This window comes from Eleutherodactylus coqui, chromosome 3, assembly GCF_035609145.1.
Source record: "Eleutherodactylus coqui strain aEleCoq1 chromosome 3, aEleCoq1.hap1, whole genome shotgun sequence".
In the NCBI taxonomy this organism is placed as follows: Eukaryota; Metazoa; Chordata; class Amphibia; order Anura; family Eleutherodactylidae; genus Eleutherodactylus; species Eleutherodactylus coqui.
This window is the reverse complement of record NC_089839.1, coordinates 147,490,168-147,510,800: the sequence shown is the minus strand read 5'-3', so window position 1 is coordinate 147,510,800 and position 20,633 is coordinate 147,490,168. Positions and strand designations below refer to the sequence as shown.

Below are 20,633 nucleotides of genomic sequence, written 5' to 3'. Positions count from 1 at the left end.
AACCTTGCAACCACATTGCGGGGTGCTGATGGGGAGACCCTTCCCCCTGTCATGAGCTTACATGCTGCAGTTGCTATTGATTGTGGCAGGTAAGGCGTTACAATGCTTGGATCTGAGGTTTCTCTGCTGCTAGCTGTTAGAGCAAGAGCCTGGCTGTCAGTCAGTCAAGCCACCACCATAAAAAAATATATGTGCAGGTTTAAAGCCCATTAGTGGTCAGTAAAAAAAAAAGAAGAAGAAGAGGTGTATTACAGCCACAAAGGGGTTAATGTGCCTAAATGGGTGCAGAGTTCAAAATTAGCTACAAACCTCAGAAACCTTATTAGATACAGACAAGAAATATTTCTAATCAAAAATCTGCAATTTTACAGATTTACTTCTTCATTAGAGAACATCTGTAAGATTTGCTGGTAACTGCAGGCAATATGCCTAGATCCATCCACGCGATTATATTATCAACACTGATGCAGGTATGAGTATACAGTGCTTGGATGTGGGGCTTCACTAATCATTACTTAACCAATCACTGCGGGAATAGCAAAGATAAAAGGATTACATTTAACTGCAAAGTACAATGAATATTTATCACATACGTGGAAGTTATTTTGGCTACAGGACACGGATACCCCAAGAGTCTTAATTCTGAAGCGAAGGAATTAAACATAAGATATTTACAACCAACTCTGTGTGAACCAGGCAGAATAAAGTTAACAGTTTACCAGATTCTATCTACATTTGTCCACTAGGTGACACTACAGGACGGGTTTTCATCAGCCGGTAGACTTCAAGCAATATACCAGAAAACATCTTAGATGTTACAGTGTTGCATACTGATTAATTCTATTGTTCCTTGCCAGCCGCCACTATTTGGCTAACTGTAATATTCTTCAATGAGATCACAATCCAGTAAAGTATCTGCCCCATTACTATTCACTTTGGAAAAATCTCCAGTTCCTAAATATCTGCATATGTAGTTACATAAAAATGTATTTATTTTTACAGGGATTATATGTATTCATCTGCCTAAAATGTAACATTTTGATTATTCAAATTAAAAGATTTTCAATTCTCCCAGCAGATACAGACAGAAGGCGTGATCAGTATTTTTATTTAGGACCATGCCTTCACTGAAAGCAATTGAGTTTTGCTTTCCTTTGTCCTGTAACTAAAAAAAAAAAGGAAAAAAAAAAAAAAAGACTGCGCTGCATACGTCTAGCTTAACATGCAGGAAAGTCTAGAAACCTGTTAGGTTTCAACAGTGAAAAGCTCACCTCAGGGAAGCAACTGTCAGGAGCCGAGCGAGCATTGCAATGAGTTAGATATTTATCCCAGTCAAAGGCTTCTTCTGAATAACCTGAAGGAAAAGAATGACAAGGTGAGACGTGTTACCTGGATGTACCAGATGGAAAAGGCAGCAATGTAAGAATGCTATGTGCAAAAAGGCCAGGACATTATTAGGTCTCAGTAAAAGCAGAAAACATATAGAATGTATCACACACACTCCCATAGTATATCTATTTGTGTATTTAGAAATTGTTCCATCTCCCTTATTTATAAATAATGTGTAAAAAGTATTTATAAATATATATATATATATTTTTTTTACAAACAAACCAAGGTTTCCATTTTTATTTTGTTGTAGTTTTTTTATTCTATTGTCTGTACATGACCATGGCAGCTATCTTGCCTTTTCTGCTTTTTTACAATACAGCTTTTAGAAATGGGCTTTAAAGCAGAAATCATGAACCACAAACACAATGGACAAGAGTTGACCCATTGACTTTTATGGGAGATTGTTTTAGATATGCTCTGACTCGTACAGAGGTCATTGTGCAGGGAGGGGAAGGAGGTGAGCTGCGACCATCATCCATTGTGAATGATGGATCTTAGGTGGTTTATATATAGGTGTGACCTTTCATTATAATCCTCCCTGTGATCATGAGATGACTCCTGAAAGGTTCTCAAAAAACAGTGTCACTCCATTATTAAGCTTTGTGTGAAAACTGCAGGATTTTAGAATTTTTCTAAAAATATAGAATGCAATGTTGAATTACAAAAAAAAACAAACAACATTCAACATAAAAATATCTGCGGATAATATTAATGCCTGGTTTAGACACAACGATTCTCACACAAAAGACATTTAGACATTTGAGCGATAATAATTGTGTGCATTTACAGGGCAAGGTGATCGTTCAATGGCAGTTTGATTGACAGTTTAGAGCGATCACTTAGCGCTCCGAGCGGGGTATACAGAAGACAGCTGGAGCACTGTCTTCTGTATACTCCTGCTGTGTTCACGGAGCGCACATCTGTTATACAGCTGAGTGCTCTGAGCGGAGTATGCAGAAGACAAGCAGGGGCCACTTGTCTTCTGCATCCAGATGTTCTCTTCTTGGAGCGCTCAGCTGTTATACAGCTGAGCGCTCCGAGTGAGGTATGCAGAACACAGCTGGACCACTGTGTTCTTAATACCACAGCTGTGTTCATGGAGCAGGATACCAGCTGAAATAATAGTATCAGCTGTATACCGCTGTAAACTCCTGATAAGGTTGATTGTTCTCTTTCAGCATGCTGAAAGAGAACGATCAGCGACTTGTTATCGAAAACTGCATGATGTCAATGCAGTTAGACCTAACGATTCTATCTCAAAAGACGACTTTGAGCAATTTTTGAGCGAGAATAGTATCTAAATCAGCCTTAACATGGTTTCTGAATTCAGAGGACTTCAATTTATGGTGCAGATTGGTTGCAGATTTTCCCTATTAAGTTCAATGGGGAAGTCAAAATTCCCAACAAATCCTCATTTTTGCAGACTACCCATGGATCCATTGCAAAATCCACAAGTAGGTCAATTTTTTAACACTAAAAAGGAAAAAATATATATATTTACCTTCTGAATCTTCTCCCTACCCCCTAATGTGCCATTCTTGCTCCACAAAGGTCTCTGCATCCTGGCCACCAGTGAGGACTTATGGTACAGACACATGAAAATCACATGATCTCTGGATATCAGGAAACCAGCAGAGGAGCAAGCAAGACTTTTCATGGAAGAGGGAAGAGGATTCAAAAAAGTTATAATTTTTGTTTCGATCCACAGTGGCAACTCCCAAGCAAATGTGCACCACAAAAGTGTGGATCTGCCGCTGCGGTGTTCTCTGCGGACATCCTGTAGCAAATTTGAATTAATATTTTATAGCAAACTCACAACATGTCAACAGTCCCTAAAGAGACAAATTCACATAAACTACCTAAATACATTTCAGCAAACTACATATATGTGCATTCAAAACTCCTTCCACACCACTTTTTTAAGTAGGCAAGAAGGATACAGTTGGATAGCAAGATAAAGTATCCAACCCTATACTGTACCATACCCATCATAAGCCAAACCAGTGTCGAAAAAGTATCCTTTAGTACTTTGTGTGGACATACCAGGAGGGGACCGGACAGACAGGCCCATCTTCAGGCTCCAACGAGCAGGGAGAATTTGTGGACTATTCCTGTAGCAGACCATAGACTGAAGATTCCTGGAGTCCTCAGGCCTTAGATCATCAAGTTCAACCAGGAAATATTGGTCATTGAAAACCTGGCAGACAGAAGGTCTTCAATTAAAAACAGCAAGAAGCAAGCAAGGGCGAACAGTGACAACAAGGGAACTTTTGCAAAAAGTGTATATGAGCCCATAGTCTTCCAACTTGGATGACAGATCATTGCTAACCACAGACCTCATACAATGCTGGATGGGAAGGAGTATGGTCTCCTACACGTCATCTAATTGACAGGAGTGGGTACTACTATTTAGCTCCTAAAAAACAGCAGCGGATTAATGGATCAGCACAGGTGTCATATGACACGTCTGCTCCTGGGAAAGTCTACATGTACCATTAACGCCACGGTCTAATTTGAGCTTAAGGCCGCCTGCAGGATTCTCGCCGCGGGACCCAACCCGAGCGCCTACAGAGAGCAGCGCGTACTCACCTCGGCCGTCTGCCTAGGATTGCGTTTCCGCCCGTCTGCAGGCAGCCTAAGTGTACAACAATTTTTGGGGATTTTCATCTTCGCCTTTCAAAAGCCATAATTTTTCTATTTTCAATTGGCATGACCATATGAGGACTTGTTTTTTTACAAGATGAGCTGTAGTTTTAATTGGTACCATTACATTTTTTTTTGGAGGGGAGGGAGAAAATAAACACCTTAATTTTGCCAATGCTTTTTGCGTTTCTTTTTTCTAGAGTTAATCATGCAGCATAAGGCCTCATGTCCACGGGGAAAATCAGGCCCGCTACGGATTCTACATGTAGAATCCGCAGCGGGTCCCTCCTGCCCCGCGGACATGAGGGCTGAAAATAAGAATTTAAAAGAATTTACCTATCCGTAGCGGGCGGGGAAGGTCTGCTGTTCCTCACGGCCAGATCTTCTTTTTCGAGCCGAAGCAAGAAAGATCCGGCCGTGAGGAAGAGAAGACCTTCCCGGTCCGCTCCGGATGGGTAAATACTTTTAAATTCCTATTTTAGGTCTCCCGCGGTTCCGGACGGCTTCCATAGGCTTCAATAGAAGCCCGCGGGAGCCGTCCCCGCGGGAGACCCGCATGAAAATGGAGCATGGTCCAGATTTTTTCATGCTCCATTTTTTTTTAAAATCCCTTTTATTGACCACCCGCGGGTATTTATCTACCCGCGGGTGGTCAATGCATCCCTATGGGATGCGGATCCGCATGCGGGAGATCCGCTGCGGATCTTAAATCATATTTTGCCCGTGGCCTAAATGAGAATTTTTTTTTTAATGCCACTACGATGACAACACAAACATTTTTTTTTAGGTTTTTCTACTTCTGCACAATAAAAACATATCATTTTTTTGCATTGCTGCACTCAAAGGTCCTGTAACACTATTTTTCATATCTGTTATGGACATAAAAAAATAAATAAGTAAATACACCCTCTTTTGAGCACTTTCCTACATTTGTAAATATGTAAAAAAAAATTTAATCCCACATATTTGGTATAATCATATCTGTAACGTCCTGTACAATAAATTGAACACTATTAATCTCACACAGCAAAAGAAGTGTTAAAAAAAATTTAAAAAGAAAAAAAAAAAAAAGCATTGAAAGTGACTTAAAAAAGCTGTATGTACCTTAAAAAGCTACCAATAAAAACTACAGCTCATCATGCAAAAAACAAGCCCTTACATAGCCCTGCCATGGAAAAATAAAGTAATGGGACTTTGAATACAGGAAAGAAAAAATTCTCCCCCTAAAAAAGTTTTTTTTTGATTTTGCTAGTGAAGAAACCTTTAAATTAATAATTTTGATATTGTCGTAATCATATTGACCTGCAGAAGAAAAAAAAAAGTATCATGTTATTTATGCTGCATGATTAATGCTTAAAAGAAAACAATGGCAAAATTGATGTGTTTTCTCTCCCTGCTCTAAAAAAAAAAAAAAAAAAAAAAAATTAAAAAAAAAAAATTAAAAAAAAAGTTTTACATGCACCCAAAAATTAAACCAATAAAAACTACAGCTCATATGACCATGTCCAAAATTGTGGTGTCCTTATGGCCAAAATAGGCTGTGGCCTTTAGGTGTTAAGGACATATCATGCAGTAGATGAACGGACACGTGACCATTAGTGGAGCAGGAGCTGATAGGAAAGAACTATTTGAGAAGTGTGCTGCTGTATCAGTGGTGGTTGATGTGCAAAACGGCTTTGGGAGATCACTGGAGTTAAGGGGATAAACAGCTTGGTTTGTGAAGCAGTGTTGGGATTGAGCCGTGCTCAAACATAGGGAAGGGGGTAAACAGGTCCTGAATAAGAATAGAGAGAATCCTTGTGGCAGACTGTTGTAACAACTTCAGAGAAACTGGCTGCTCTGCAGACGGAGACGTGGCCTGGTGGTGCAGTCCTGAGATCAGTTCATACAGACCAACCTGACAGTGCTGGAGGTAATGTTACTTCTTGTTTGCAACATAGCAAAATTGCAGCACCTTGTGTGTTGAAACAGATACTTTAAAACAATTTGTAACAAAAAAAAAAGCCTGTGTGCCTTGTACTTCTAACCGTCCTTAGTGATGTTTATGTACTGGATTTTATTTTGCCTGTGATAGTCTTCTTCCTAAAGGGGAACCCTACAAGGAGGATATCATCCAGTTTACCCTTCTTCTATACTGTATTATTGTTTGCAAAGTTCCCCCAGGCAGAGAATCTACATAAGTAACACTCAGAATTTCTATTGCCTGGATGAGCATCCCTATAGGGCAGTGATGGCGAACCTTTTAGAGACGGAGTGCCCAAACTGCAACCCAAAACCCACTTATTTATCGCAAAGTGCCAACACGTCAGGGGGCGGGGCTTATCACGACGTATGATTTTACCCCCGTCGTTATAAAAAGCACACGGCCGCTTCAAAATAGACCGGGTGCAGATTGTGACTGCTTTTTAGATGCGGAAATACTGCGGAATTTTCCACGGTAATTCCTGCCATGTGTAAACATACCCCAGCGGTAAAAGGAACACCCCAAGGCGGCCCCGGCGGTAATAGGGACACCCCACGGCGGCCCCGGCGGTAATAGGGACACCCCCGAGTGGTAATAGGGACACCCCACGGCGGCCCCGGCGGTAATAGGGACACCCCCGAGTGGTAATAGGGACACCCCACAGCGACCCCAGGGACACCCCATGGCGGCCCCGGTGGTAAAAGGGACACCCCACAGTGGCCCCGGCAGTAATAGGGACACCCCCCAGCGGTAATAGGGAGACCCCAAGGACACCCCACGGCGGCCCCGGCGGTGATAGGGACACCACAAGGCGGCCTCGGCGGTAATAGGGACACCCCCCAGCGGTAATAGGGAGACCCCAGGGACACCCCACGGCGGGCCTGGCGGTGATAGGGACACCCCACGGTGGCCCCGGCGGTGATAGGGACACCCCACGGTGGCCCCGGCGGTAATAGGGACACCCCACGGCGGCCTGCAGTAGTAATAGCGCCCCTTCCCCACCGAGACCCATATACGTACCATCCTCCTCTACTCGCCGCTGCTGCTAGCGCTGATCCCAGGTACACACTGTGACATCATTTGTGCTGCCGGACGCCTTCGGTACTGGCGTATCTTGTCACCACCCGAAGCTAGGGGTATGACAGGGTTTCCATGCAGGAATGCTTTTGTTACACCCCTAGCTTCTGATTGGCTACTTGCAAGCAGGTTCTCGCAGCAGTGTGTGCCAAGCTTTTTGCCTGGCCTCCAGGGTTACGCCAGTGCCCCCACACTCATGACACAGCGCTCCCAGCCACCCCCGCTGCTGACACTGTGCTCCCAGCGCATCACACTCATGATAGTGCGCTCCCAGGCCCACCTTACCCCTGTGGCCGCTGTCACTGTACTCCCCGCTGTCCCACTCAATGCCGGCTGTGTATGGCCATGTGCCCCCGCGGCCACTGTCCTTCCCGCTGTTAGCCTGCATGCCGCCGCTGTTGTTTCCCCCGCGCGCCGGCCCAAGAGGACACTGACAGCGGGGGACGAGTCCCGCTGGTGCACACTGACAGTGGCGCAGCAGGCATGGAATATGCCGGCTGCAGTGAAGAAGGGAGCGCGCCGGCCCGCCAGGACTAACAGCGGGGGACCAGTCCCTGCCGCGGAGCAGGCAGGGAAGATGCTGGGCTGCTATGCAGTGAAGAAGGGAGCGCGCCATGGACACTGACAAGGCAAAGAGGGAAGACCGTCAGGGAAAGGTGAGGGAGTACGCCGAGGACATGTCTCACCTGCCAGGGCCATTGGTCCTTTCTGCCGGTATTCAGTAAGTGATGAGCGGCCGATGGTGACGCGTGCCAGCAGGGAGGGCTCTGCGTGCCGCCTCTGGCACGCGTGCCATAGGTTCGCCACCACTGCTATAGGGTGTGTAAGAAACCCCAGACTATATAACAGAGGCTGAAGTCTATGTGCTCTGCCCGTTAGACTACATGTGTAGAAAGGAAGAACTTTTTAATAAATGGTAAGAAAATGAAACCAACCCGGCCTAGAAGTATTCTGTATGATTATTACCTCAGCCACTGTTGCTGGAACAATGCATGATGGATCTCTGGGGTTTATTGCCTCTATTTTCATGCCAGGTGTGAATGTATGATTGGGAACCTGCATCTGTTCCTAGAAAACAAAATCAATAAACATATTTTCTGAAAATATCTATTTAATATCTCAGTAAGTTTGCACTGGAGTTTTTCTTTAACCCTTTAAAGACCAAGCACCGTTAATTTGGTCCAAGGCTTTAATCCCACTGATACTAAAAAATACAGCGCAGGCTTAAAGCTTCTGCAATGTAATAGGAGCAGGTTGGATCCTCAGCTGTTAGTCACAGCAGAGGACCCGGAGGAGAAGGCAGAAGGCATCTGCCTTCTCTTTTGCAGGCTACATAGCACTCATTGAGCACTATGTAGTGAATACAGAAAGTGGAAGTGCCACTTTTGCTATTTGACCCGGTGACCATGTGACCACTGGGTGCCCCCCTGTCAAGGCAGAGCTGCATTGCCAGATCAGCTTTATCAGTGACTGTCACTACAGGGGGATGTTTTCCACTGTAACTGGGGCATCCACAAAACCCCCAGTCACAGGGGAAAAAAAGCCTGAAATTAGAAAAAACAAAATGTGGATAACCCCCAGGAGGTCTGAAGGGACATTAAAAAATATAAGAAAAAAATATATATATATATTTTATCCTGTAATCAAAAAACATCAATCAGTGACACCAACCAAAGCAGTCACCATATGCGCCCTGCACTCCTGAGACTCAAAGTTATATATCACAAATACCCAAAACAAGAGTGAGGAACCCATTTATTTTAGTGCAAATATACAAATTTTAAAAATAAAACTATAAATCTGCTTTTTACCCCTAATAAAACAGAAAATAAATAATTGTTAAAAAAAAACACTCAGTGAAAGAAAAAAAAAAGGGGGGGGGGGGTTAATTGTTAACATTTAGCCTTTTGCTTAGTGACACAGCTTAAAGGGAACCTACCTATCCCCAAGTTCATGAAGCCAAAAGCAAAGTCAGCATGAACCCAAAGCAGGTACGTACAATGCACCCTTTTAGATCTTATTTTGAAAGGCTGCGTTGCTTCACAACATACTATGAAGATTTATTCCAAAAGAAGTTCTGAGTCATGGGGCGGGGCCACACAAGCCACTCCCATCCCACATCATCTAAAAGTGATATTTTTTTCCATTTGTTTATATAGAGAGGTTTTGCTCTAGATCAGTGGTTCCCAAACTTTCAGCCATGGAGCCCTTTTTGAAGGAAAAGTTTCTCGTTGAGCCCCAGAACAGGGCATTTGTTGTGGTCAAGGGAGGGATTAAGGTGTGGCTTACCACAAATTTTTTTTTTTTTACTTCTGCCGTTATAAAAAGGACAGAACCATTAAAAAATAATACAGGGAGTAACGCTGGAGCACTAGATGGGCTATTGATATACATGATATTTAAAATTAACACACTGCGGGATTAAATCCCACAGCACATGTCAGTATCCGCATGGGTCCTGTGCAGATTTTTTCCACAGCGTGTGGATGAGATTTTCCAAAAGGTCATCCCCTTTGCTGCTACAGCTACTGTGAATTCTGTAGCAAATTTGCCCTGTGTAGTAATAGTGACCCCCAAATTGGTGGCACCAGTAGTAACAGTGACCCCTATACTAGCCCAATTAGTAATAACGCCCCCCGCAGTGGCCCCAGTAGCAATGGTGACTCCAATGATAGCTCCAGTAGTAATAAGGCCCCCGCCCCCCACCCCCCACCCCACAGTGGCCCTAGTAATAATAACCTCACAGTAACTCAGGTAATATTAACGCCCTCAGTAATATTAAGCCCACAATAGCCACAGTAGCAATATAAATCCCCCCTCAGCAGTATTAACCCCCTATAGCAATATTAACCCCACAGTATCCCCAGTAATAGCCCCCCCCCAACCCATATACTTACCTTCTCTTTGTAGTTAGCGTCCGCTCCTCCTCTGCTCGGTGCTAATGCCTGGTGCACACTAATGGTAGTGTGTGCCTGGACCATTTCATCCCTTGTTCTCTCCTGTGGAACCAAGGAGGAGAGGACTCAGGGAAGGAGGATCCCGGGTGCACACTGACATCATAGTGTGCACCGGGATCAGCGTCGCTGCATGATTACCGGCAGGGAGCTGCGGCACCCCGCTGGTAATCACTAGAGAGGTGAGCAGCCATCAGCACGCGTGCCATAGGTTTGCCACCATGGACCTTCGGTCAGATCCCCGGACCCTAAGGGCTCCGTGGAGCACAGTTTGGGAACCGCTGCTCTAGATTATCTGGGCTGGGAGTAGCTTGTGTGGCCCCGCCCCATGACTCAAAACTCCTTTTGGAATGAATCTCCATAGTATGTTGTGAAGCAATGGAGCCTTTCAGAATTAGACATGCATGGATGCATTGTAAATACCAGTACTGGGCTCATGCTGAATTTAGTGGCAGATTTTCTTTTAAGATGCATGAGTGACAAAAGTATATTGCATAAAATTGCAGCATGTCCTATATAATAGCATCCCTTGGAACGTGTAACCCAGGGTCTTCAATAGGACGGGAAAACACAGACAGTGTGTGATGTGTACGCAAGTGCAATGTGTACAATGGGAAACAGTTGCCAAGGATCGCTACTTTACTGAAGTGATGGGAGGCATTTTAACAGAAATATACCTTGCATCGTCGAAAAACCCGCAGGTTGGCAAAAGCAATACCGGGTTGAGCTTATCGGCCCGAGATCACACCCTTGTGCAGGTAGCCTAACACTGACAGCACCAAAAAAAAGGAGCAAGAAAATGGTTACTTTCCAGAGATGGAAAGATGACGGTTGAGTAAGGCTACATACACATGTGCAAGCATGATATTGGGCCGTGAAACTCGGCCCGATATCGCACTCACAAAAAGTGCGATTTACCTGCATATGGGAGGCGGTTTTGACAAAAATTCCTCCCATCACTTCAGTAAAGTGGCGATCCTCCAGCGCGTCTTTTAGGCGCATCGGAGGATCGACAAGTGTTTCCCATTGTTTTCAATGGAAAACCTCACAATCACACGCCGTGCAATGTATTTTACTGCCCATTGAAAATAGGCGACGTATTCCGAGGAACACAAAAAGATTGGACATGCGTCCCCCCCCCCAACCACCACACTGCATCGCTTATGTATATGACTTCATTCAAAAGGATGGAGTATATATTCATGTGAGATTTGTGAGTCTCACAACATATAAATTCTCACGCAATTTTCTTGGCTGGGTGAAAGCGGCCGAAGGCTGTATCGACACGGGACAAGTGCAGTTTTGGTCAGTGAAAAACCTGACCATTTTTCATGCGTTTGCTAAGCGGTTTTGTAATTTTTATGCACAGTTTGCATGCATTTTACATCAGTTTTTCGCTGATTTGCCCTACGTGGTTCTTTTTTTCATGTGGTTCCCATAGTATCATGCGCTAAAAACAGTTCACACTCGCATGACATGGGAGTGTGATCCGAGTTATCTAACACTCCCAAAGAAAATAATGGGTGATCCTTGAACAAGAATCGCACAAAAATGAGACAAGCAGCAATGTTTCAAATTTGGACTACCGTTCAAGTGAAAGAAAAAAAAAAAAATGTGTTACCCATTCAAATGAATGAGTTCCTTTACTGTACAAGTTCTGTCCATCTTGGATAGAACTTGTACATTTAGACTGCCCACATACATTTTATTATTTTTTTTTTTTTTGTTGCCTATTTTGAAACACACAGATTTATACAAAGATAATGGGAGGATTGAAAGAGCCGAGTAAACTATAACAAGAAAATAGTACAAGAGATCAATATGTTTAATATGTCATTGCATCTGTCCAAGATGTATTTTATTTCTGTACTATTTTATTAAGATAATTTTTTTTTGTTTTGAATTGTAATGAAAAATATTTGCAAAAGTTTAAAATAAAAAAGGTTTGGCAAAAAAAAAACAAAAAAAAAAAACTGCCCCCTGTGACTACACTCTAAATAGATTGTATTGGTTGTTTTAATGCAAATATTTCGGGGTTTTTTTTGTCTATGTGGTGACCCATCAGAGGTCTTGTATAGTACAACATACCAAAATACATCTAAAGCTCCTATGAAAAACACATATATCACTTCACGTTGGAAACTAAGACAAACCTTGTTAAATCCACAGAGTCTACCTTCCTCTGGACCGTACCAATGTTTTCAAACGAGTAGAATTTTCTAAGATAATTCCACACAATATAGATTCTCCTCATGCAGAACATTGTTACTAACCTGAAAGTACTCGGCTGGTACAAAGTTTTCAGTGTCTTCTAAGCACTTTGTCAGTATTTCTTTCCATTTCTCCTCTGTGTTCAGGTGAACAATTTCTGCATTGAAAAATACTTCTATTGCTCAGAATTTCCTGGGATCTGACAGTCATAAGAACAAAACACTTCTCATCCTGTGTCCTACACAGTAATTGTAATTGTAGTTACCTTGAGGGGGCTTTATCTCATAACCATTCCGACAAGCCCACCCCATTTCATGCAAGGATGGGTTAAGGTAGAAGCAATGCACGGTCGGCCAGTCAGGGGCTCCTTCATACTGCAGCTGAAGTCTTCCACCAATGTTGTCTAGCACTTGGACCGGCCACATAGACAAGGAGCCCTGTGAATGCTGAAGCTCCAGTCTGCATCCAGGCCCAAACAGATCTAATGGGTCTTTTTCTCTATGTGGCTGCATAAAAATAGAAAAATTTACAATTTGCAATGAATAAATAGACCCCATTATGGGGGTTTGTCCAGGACAAGAGTAAAGGGTCTGCTGTTCTTTCATGTCAGCTACAGGTATTGAATCTCATCTGTATTCAAGTGAATGAAGCTGAACGGCAAAACGAGACACAGCCTATGCAGAGACATGGTGCTGATTCTAGAAAAACAGACCCTTTCAACTAGTCCTGGACAAACCCCTTTAAGGATACAGCTACATTTAGTTAAAGTAATAGCTACACCCATATGCAAATAATCATGGTTCCATTCAATATTAAGTCATGTGAAGGGTATACTCACGCCCTCTAGCAGATGTGTAGGTGCACTGCAAACACCTTTCAAAGTCTCTGCAAGAAATTCTTCCCAGTTCCGCAATTTTTCCTTTAGAACTGAAGGTGAAAAAAGGGCACTTCAGAACCTCTCAACAAGGGAAATAATAATAATTTGTGCTAAAACAAATACTTGTCTATCCTTCATATATAGTCAGCTGTTTGGATTCTATGGGCACCTCACTTTGCAAACAACACCGCCTTTTTAAGCAGATGTAATCTAACAGATAAACTAAGGTGTGTTTCAAATAATATTGGACCTGCCATGTACTTCATCTTCTAAAAATGTAATAGAGCTAGGTTTGAAGATAGCATTATTGGCAGTTTGTGACCCCCTTTATAATAGAGACATGACATTTTCAAAGTGTGTGAAATCTCCACTAAAGTCAATGGAAAGCTTGACAGCATAGCTTGGAGATATCATAGAATGGTAGAGCTGGAAGGGACCTCCAGGGTCATCAGGTCCAACCCCCTGCTCAGTGCAGGATTTACTAAATCATCACAGACAGATATTTGTACAGCCTTTGTTTGAACACTTCCATTGAAGGAGAACTCACCACCTCCTGTGGTAACCTGTTCCACACATTCCTCACCCTCACTGTCCAATATCTAATCTGTGTCTCCTCCCTTTCAGTTTCATCTCATTGCTTCTAGTCTTTTCTTGTACAAACAAGAATAGAGCTGATCCCTCTGGACGGTGACAGCCCTTCAGATATTTGTAGACAGCTATTAAGTCTCCTCTCAGCCTTCTTTATTGCAAGCTAAACATTCCTAGATCCATTAACCGTTCCTCATAGGACATAATTTGCAGACCGTTCACCATCTTGGTAACTCTTCTCTGAACTTACTCCAGTTTGCCTGTCTTTTTTAAATTGGGGTGCCCAGAACCGGTTATTTTGGAGCCAAAGCACAGCACCTACCAAGAATGTTCTTCAGTCAACATTTGACTTTAGAACCATAGCTATTGGCATCCATCAAGTGACAGCCCATGGATATATTTGGCACAACCACCGGGGGTATTACCATTGCACATGATAAAAAGGCAGTATGAGCATAGCCTTAGTAATACTGTAATTGACACAATTTCTAATTAAGGAATGTCTTTCTAGTCTAATAGATTTTGAAAAGTTATCAAACTCTGTAATTTACTTATGATTTCCAAGTTGATATTTTTGGACTACTCTGTATTTGTGCACAAACACAACCGTGAACACAGAATCAGATTTATTAACATGATTCCAAATGTATTAAATAAATTCAAGTTTAGTTTTTCATAAAAGCACATAACTGTTGTGGGTGTAAGATGTATACAAATGTTTAATGAAAGACCTTTATCTGCGAACAGAGGAGCAGCGTTAGGACTGGTCACAATTGGCGTACAGCTTGTATTATCAGAAAATGTTACTGCTGCAATATTTTAACAATAAAAAAGCTGCACCAGTAATATTCATCACAACCCTCTCCACAATGTAACATACAAGCTAGAATTAAACATCCAAGCACAGCAAAGATTTCCATGAAAAACCTAAAAACCATATAGTAACTAGTTTAATAGCTTGCATTAATAAAATTATGATTTCAACAACTCCTACATATATAAAAATGTATCAAACATAAAGCGGTCAGTGCAATGGAAATACAAAACAAATAGAAACTTCAACAGCATCCAGATCCCTGTATGGCCAAAACGCGCACAGGCGGAAATTCCGCTGTGGGATTTCCCGCAGAATTTCCGCCCGTGCCCACTGCGATAGGATTGCATTACATAATGCAATCCTATGCAGACAGCCACAGCACAGAAACGTGACTGGTGACGTGCCGGCTCTGTTCTGCGCAGGCGCGGCTGTGCGACAGCCGATCAAGAGCGCGACACTGGGAGTAGGTGAGCGCTGGGTCACTGCAGGGGCACATCTCGAAATCTGCTGCGAGAATTCTCACAACGGGATCAAACCAGGCCGTCTGCAGAAGGCTTAATACTGAAGATATAGCCATGTACATTAGGAAAAAAAAATCACTGGTTGAAACCACCGATTGATTAGCAGGGTATGTAATGTGTACAGAACTCTCCGAAGTCTTCCCTCTATGACAAAGGTCGACGGAAAGAAGGATCCTGCATTGGATTTCAAAATTCTGATCCTTTCTACTGGAAGGAGATAGACTGCGGCTTATTCCCTCCTATACTCAGAAATTCATGCATGTTTAGTTGAGTTGGAAAAAAATAGGGTTTTTAAGACTAAAACAAGCCCCACCATGTCAAAACTGTTCTCTACTCAAATTCTGCCTCAACTCCCTGATATACAGGGGATGGACAAAAATATGGAAACACCATACAAAATGCATGGGATTTTAATCATTAGCACTGAGCTGCCCTTTTGACCCCTGCTTGGCTGAAAGCTTTCCCTCCAAATTTGTATTTACTTCACCTCTTGCCCTGCTCTGGGTGGTTTTGGGAGCCAGCTGGTAATAGCAGCTGAGTGGCTCAGACCCCTGACCAATAGAACCTTGTTGCCCAGGCAGATGTTCACTTCTGCCTGGCAGCATCTGTGTCATTCTACCTCCACTTAAATTACATGGGATTATAAATCATATTTCAATGAGAGACACAGAGACCGATTTTAAGGCATGCATTTAGTATGAGGTTTCCATATTTTTGTCCACTCATGGTATGTCCTTACCCATATATAAATATTGCTTTTTCTGCAAGCTGCAGGAAATTGGCATGTGTAATGCCCCTGACAAGCTTGTTGACGGTTTCCAATGGCAACCAGCAGGACTAGGAATTTAAATGAGGATTATAATAAAGACTGTTACTCAGAATCAATACAAGATAATTAATGCAAAATTATTGCTAAACTTATAAATTCTAAATTGGTGTTCAAAATCTGACCACATAAAGTTCCAAACTGCAATACAAAGCCATGCCATATATGTCTATACATGTAGAGTGAAATTCTATGCATTTTTATGCATTCTACATATTGTGTGAAGCCTACAGTGCCATTTTTGTCCATGAGCTGGTTGTGATATTTAAAGGACTCCTATGAAAGAACAAATCCCCTATCTACTTGATAAGTAACTAATCAGTAGGGGTTTGACCACCTCCAATCAAGTGAAGATTACAGTTTCCTCAAATAGATGGAATGGTGGTCATGTGTGGACACTACCACTCTATTCAATTTAATGGTTCCCCCATAGACAAGTACACTTGGCTATTTATCTGCAGCAGTCCATTGAAATGAATAAAGTGGAAGTGTACACATAATTATCACTCCTTTCATTCTGGGACACTTAGGACCCTGTTCCTGTGATTGGTGAGGTCCTAGCTGTTGGAATGGGACTGAGTTGCAATACTAGATACAGTCAATGGACACGAGTAAAATAAATAAATAAATAAAATAAATCTTGGTATTTGTATAGCGCCAACTTATTACGCAGCGCTTTCAGGTAATTATTATTTATTACCCCCCACCAAGCTGGGTTCTCATTTTAGCGACCTCGGAAGGATGGAAGGCTGAGTCAACCTTGAGCTGGCCACCTGACGCATGTGGGGATCAAACTTGCAACCTTCAGGTCGTAGGCGAGAGCTTACACTCTGCGCCACACGAGGCTCGAGTGATACAGTTTGTTGTACAAAGCAGCCATGCTTCTCTCATTTCTTAGCCTCTGTAGCCTACATAAGGCTGGGCTCACACAAACGAATCGGATTCTGCAGCGGTAGACCTGTGAGTGATCGCGGAAACTAATCATGAATGGTTGCACATGCGTGGATGTACGCATATGGACAGTGTATCAACTGCGCGGAAGAATGAACGCAAGCAGGGAAGGACATCAGAAAGTTGCCCAACTCCCTGGAAACATCCTTCTATCGCTTGGGCGACCTCCCAGGCAACATTCTTTTGTGCTGTTGTGGTGATATGTTCTGAGAGCCTTCAGGACAGGATGCTACTCTCGCCTCGGCTGGTTTATACTATTTTTTTGAAAGTGGTATAAACCACTTTAGAAAAACACAAACACTTATTCTTGTGGATTTAGAGCCCAGAACAAGCGGAGGTTGCAGACAGCAGTCTGGATGGTGTGTTGCTCCCCACACTCCGTCCTGCATGGTCTGCCTAGAATTCCTGCTTTCTTTATTCCATTTGTATCTGGTCTTCTAGCAACTTGCGAGCAAATCCGCACCCTTATACAATGTTAATTGCATATGCACTGTGGATCGAACACATCCATAGAGATCAATGGAGCCCATATGCGCGGAATTCACAATTCCTACCTGCATATCTGAGTAAACCAGTGAAAGTCCATGCCTTTCAATGCCCATGCATTAACGCGCATCATGCGCATGGACGGCGATCGCGGAACCCGTAATTCAAATCTGGTCGTATGAGACCGGCCTACGAGTGGCCTTTCTTTGTCATTATTTCAGATTTTTATTTAGTGGAGAATATAATTGTATCTGTAATCATTTGGCATGTTGGGGCTCTCCAATTCCTACCCAATGCTGGTAGATGACAGTGCTAACCACAGGGCCATCATGGTCTATAAACTAAACAGAAGGTGTTAACAAGCAGCTAACCTGTTAAACAGAAGTAGTTTCAGTCTGGAACATAACATTCTCTCCTTGCCAAGGGCATTGTATTGCTACAACCTTACTCTAGGGAATGCACATTCACAGACAGCAAACCTTGTCCCCATCAGTAACTGCAAGATGCATTGTATATTTCATGTATTCAGGAAAAAAATGAGCTGTCCTTGCAGCCCATGATCAAAACTATGAATAATATTTGTGAACCGCAATTACCTGTGCGAACAACATTACACGAAAGCTTTACATTTTATTTGTACTATTGAATAAATCAATGCTTTCCTCTAATGTCTGCACTGTGTATAACAGAGCAACAACAGCTCTTTGTGGTCGGAATACATTAAGCACACAGAAGCTGAAACATGACTGATACTACGCAGTTCACATTGGGATCTGCATCATTACATTTCTTTCAGCTGCAATCAATCTAAATTCTAGAAAATGTACACTGAAGAGGCATAGAGCTTTGCAATCATATTTAGATAGTGTCCTTACACTTCTATAGAATGGTCTAAACCATCAGCAGTAAATTATGAAGCGGCTTCCCAACGGAGTTAGTTGGTGCCCTGTTTATTAAGGAGCTCTACTCTTCTGTTCTACTTGCTACTTAGATGCTGATGGAATTAAACTGATGGGTTAGAAGACATTTTACCTTACTGGACACAACTATGTCAGAAAAATCCTTCCTGGGGACATCTGAGCAAACTGATCATCAATTAGATCTATACTGCAGAAGTCTACAAAAATGGAAACTGTGTATAAGTGGTGTGAAAACCCGGTTGACCAGTATCTGGCTCCTGGTTGTGAAGGAAAGGATTGTAGCCTGCAAAAGGGATCTCTGCAACAAAATTGAACATATTTGGATAAGCAAAGCACAATAGCTTGTACTGAATGGCAGAGATGAGACAAGATTCAATTATTTTAACTGGTCTTTTCCCAACCACAACCTTCACTTGAAATGCAGTGAATGGTAGATTAATCATCAACTAATTCAAAGATGCTTAGACCAAAAAACAGCAGAACTTGGCGCTGCTCCCAGGATCCACTGCCAACAACAACAACTCGGAAATTTTTTTTTGTTTTTATTTGACAAAACTAAACAAGTTACATGCTTCGACCCTGGATTGGGGTCTTCCTCAGGCATGTTTAAAACAAAATAATGACAAGCAGTTATAAGACCATAGGACAAAACCACACCGCAGGGGTGGAGCACAATGACATCACCACAATCAATTTAATAAAGCTATGAAAATAAGTCATGATTAGTGATGAGCGATTATACTCGCTAAAGGCAATTACTCAAGCGAGCATTGCCTTTAGCGAATACCTGCCCGCTCGAGACTGAAGGTTCGGGTGCCGGCGGCGGGCAGGGAGCTGCGGGGGAGAGCGGGGAGGAACGGAAGGGAGATCTCTCTCTCTCCCTCTTCCCCCCCCCCCCCCCGCTCCCTCCTGCTGACAGCCGCTACTCACCGCTCCCCCGCGTCAGCACCCGAACCTTCAGTCTCGAGCGGGCAGGTACTCGCTAAAGGCAATGCTTGCTCGAGCAATTGCCTTTAGCGATTATACTCGCACGAGCAATTGCCTTTAGCGAGTATACTCGCTTATCTCCAGTCATGATTCATGCCTAAAATATTTACACATAAAAACCATAGTTAATACTTAAAAATGCCATGCTATTTTAGGCATGAATCTGTTTTTTTTATATATAGTTTCATTGTTAATGTATTGATTGTGGTGATGTCATAGTGTTCCAGCATTGGGGTGTGGTTTTGTGATATGGTTTGATAAATATTTGTCATTTTTGTGTTTTAAACATGCTTGAGGAAGACCCAACGCAGGGTTGAAACACAACTTGTTTTATTTTGTTAAATAAAAACCGCTGTCAATATTTCCAAGTGGTTTTTGGCAACGTGTGTTCTGCGGTAACAGGTGAGGAGAGTGTGGCTTCTTTTATCCATTTTTATTTTTTTTTCGTTGTACAGTAAACGGAGCAGAAAAAAAACTATTCTCCTGAGATAACTCCTTTAATAATGGGGGTATTTCTTATGAAAATAAAGGTTAACCTTGTACGAGAAAAAAAAAATCTGGCAGATCAAGCATGATGGCAAGCATGCAATTTAGGATACTTTTACATGGGCCAGTAGTCACCCGAACAATTACTCAACCTAGTGATTCTGGGTGACTGTGCGCCCGTGTAAACATGGCACCTGACAGGGTTCTCAGCAAGAAGTTGCCTAGTAGTAAATATTCTGCTTCAGCTTGCTAAAACAGAACTATTGAGACTTCATGCTCCGTATAAACATGCAGTCATTCATCTATGACTGTCTGCCTGCAGTTAATGGAGTTGGGTGGCCAGAAAAGATCCTGGCTACACTCCACTATTGTTCCTGTGTGGAAGCGAGAGACGATAGTCGTCCCATTTAAAACCACCCTTAGAATTTAAACCATTGTATTCTTATCTTAGATCATCTGCTGGTCATAACACACAGTGTTGTAGCTTACTTTCTGGTGGTCTAAGGTTTTTTTTGTTTTGTTGGGCCCAGCCAATGGAATGGAGGTCAGAAGTCACAATATTGCACCAGAAGTCTGCAGACCGGTTTTCTCCACATCCATCATATCGCAGAAGCAACAATTTTCCACAAGCAGTAATGATACTTGCAACCCAGTAAGACTGGGGGTCTGTCCCCAGTGGGACCTCCAATTTCATTCCTGGAGACAAACCAGTTTGTATGGAAGTGTCGACCTGTTTAGAAGCAAAACATAGAATGTGAACTCGAAGTAATCTTTATAATACAATTTAGACATTCTGAATCCACAAAGCACTAACATCCTTGATCATCTTGGGTGCTGCAGGCTGCTTGATTGGTGTCTTTGTGGTTTCAAACGACCAATGGTGAGCCAGAGTTGGAGTATAAATGGATGGTTTATTAAGTGCATATTGAGAGTT

General features: G+C 42.6%; 1 protein-coding gene across 2 annotated transcripts in view; it reads right to left on the bottom strand.

Moving 5' to 3' along the window:
• Nucleotides 1–20,633, bottom strand: part of SFMBT1 (Scm like with four mbt domains 1) — an 89,971-nt gene that overhangs the window by 30,457 nt on the left and 38,881 nt on the right. For both annotated transcript variants that reach the window (XM_066596283.1, XM_066596285.1), the window contains exons 4-10: nucleotides 20,189–20,429; nucleotides 13,079–13,167; nucleotides 12,506–12,746; nucleotides 12,303–12,397; nucleotides 8,042–8,143; nucleotides 3,436–3,589; nucleotides 1,272–1,354 (exon numbers count right to left, since the gene is read on the bottom strand). In XM_066596283.1, coding sequence (XP_066452380.1) covers nucleotides 1,272–1,354; nucleotides 3,436–3,589; nucleotides 8,042–8,143; nucleotides 12,303–12,397; nucleotides 12,506–12,746; nucleotides 13,079–13,167; nucleotides 20,189–20,429 — 1,005 coding nt within the window. The remainder of the gene's footprint in view (nucleotides 1–1,271; nucleotides 1,355–3,435; nucleotides 3,590–8,041; nucleotides 8,144–12,302; nucleotides 12,398–12,505; nucleotides 12,747–13,078; nucleotides 13,168–20,188; nucleotides 20,430–20,633) is intronic.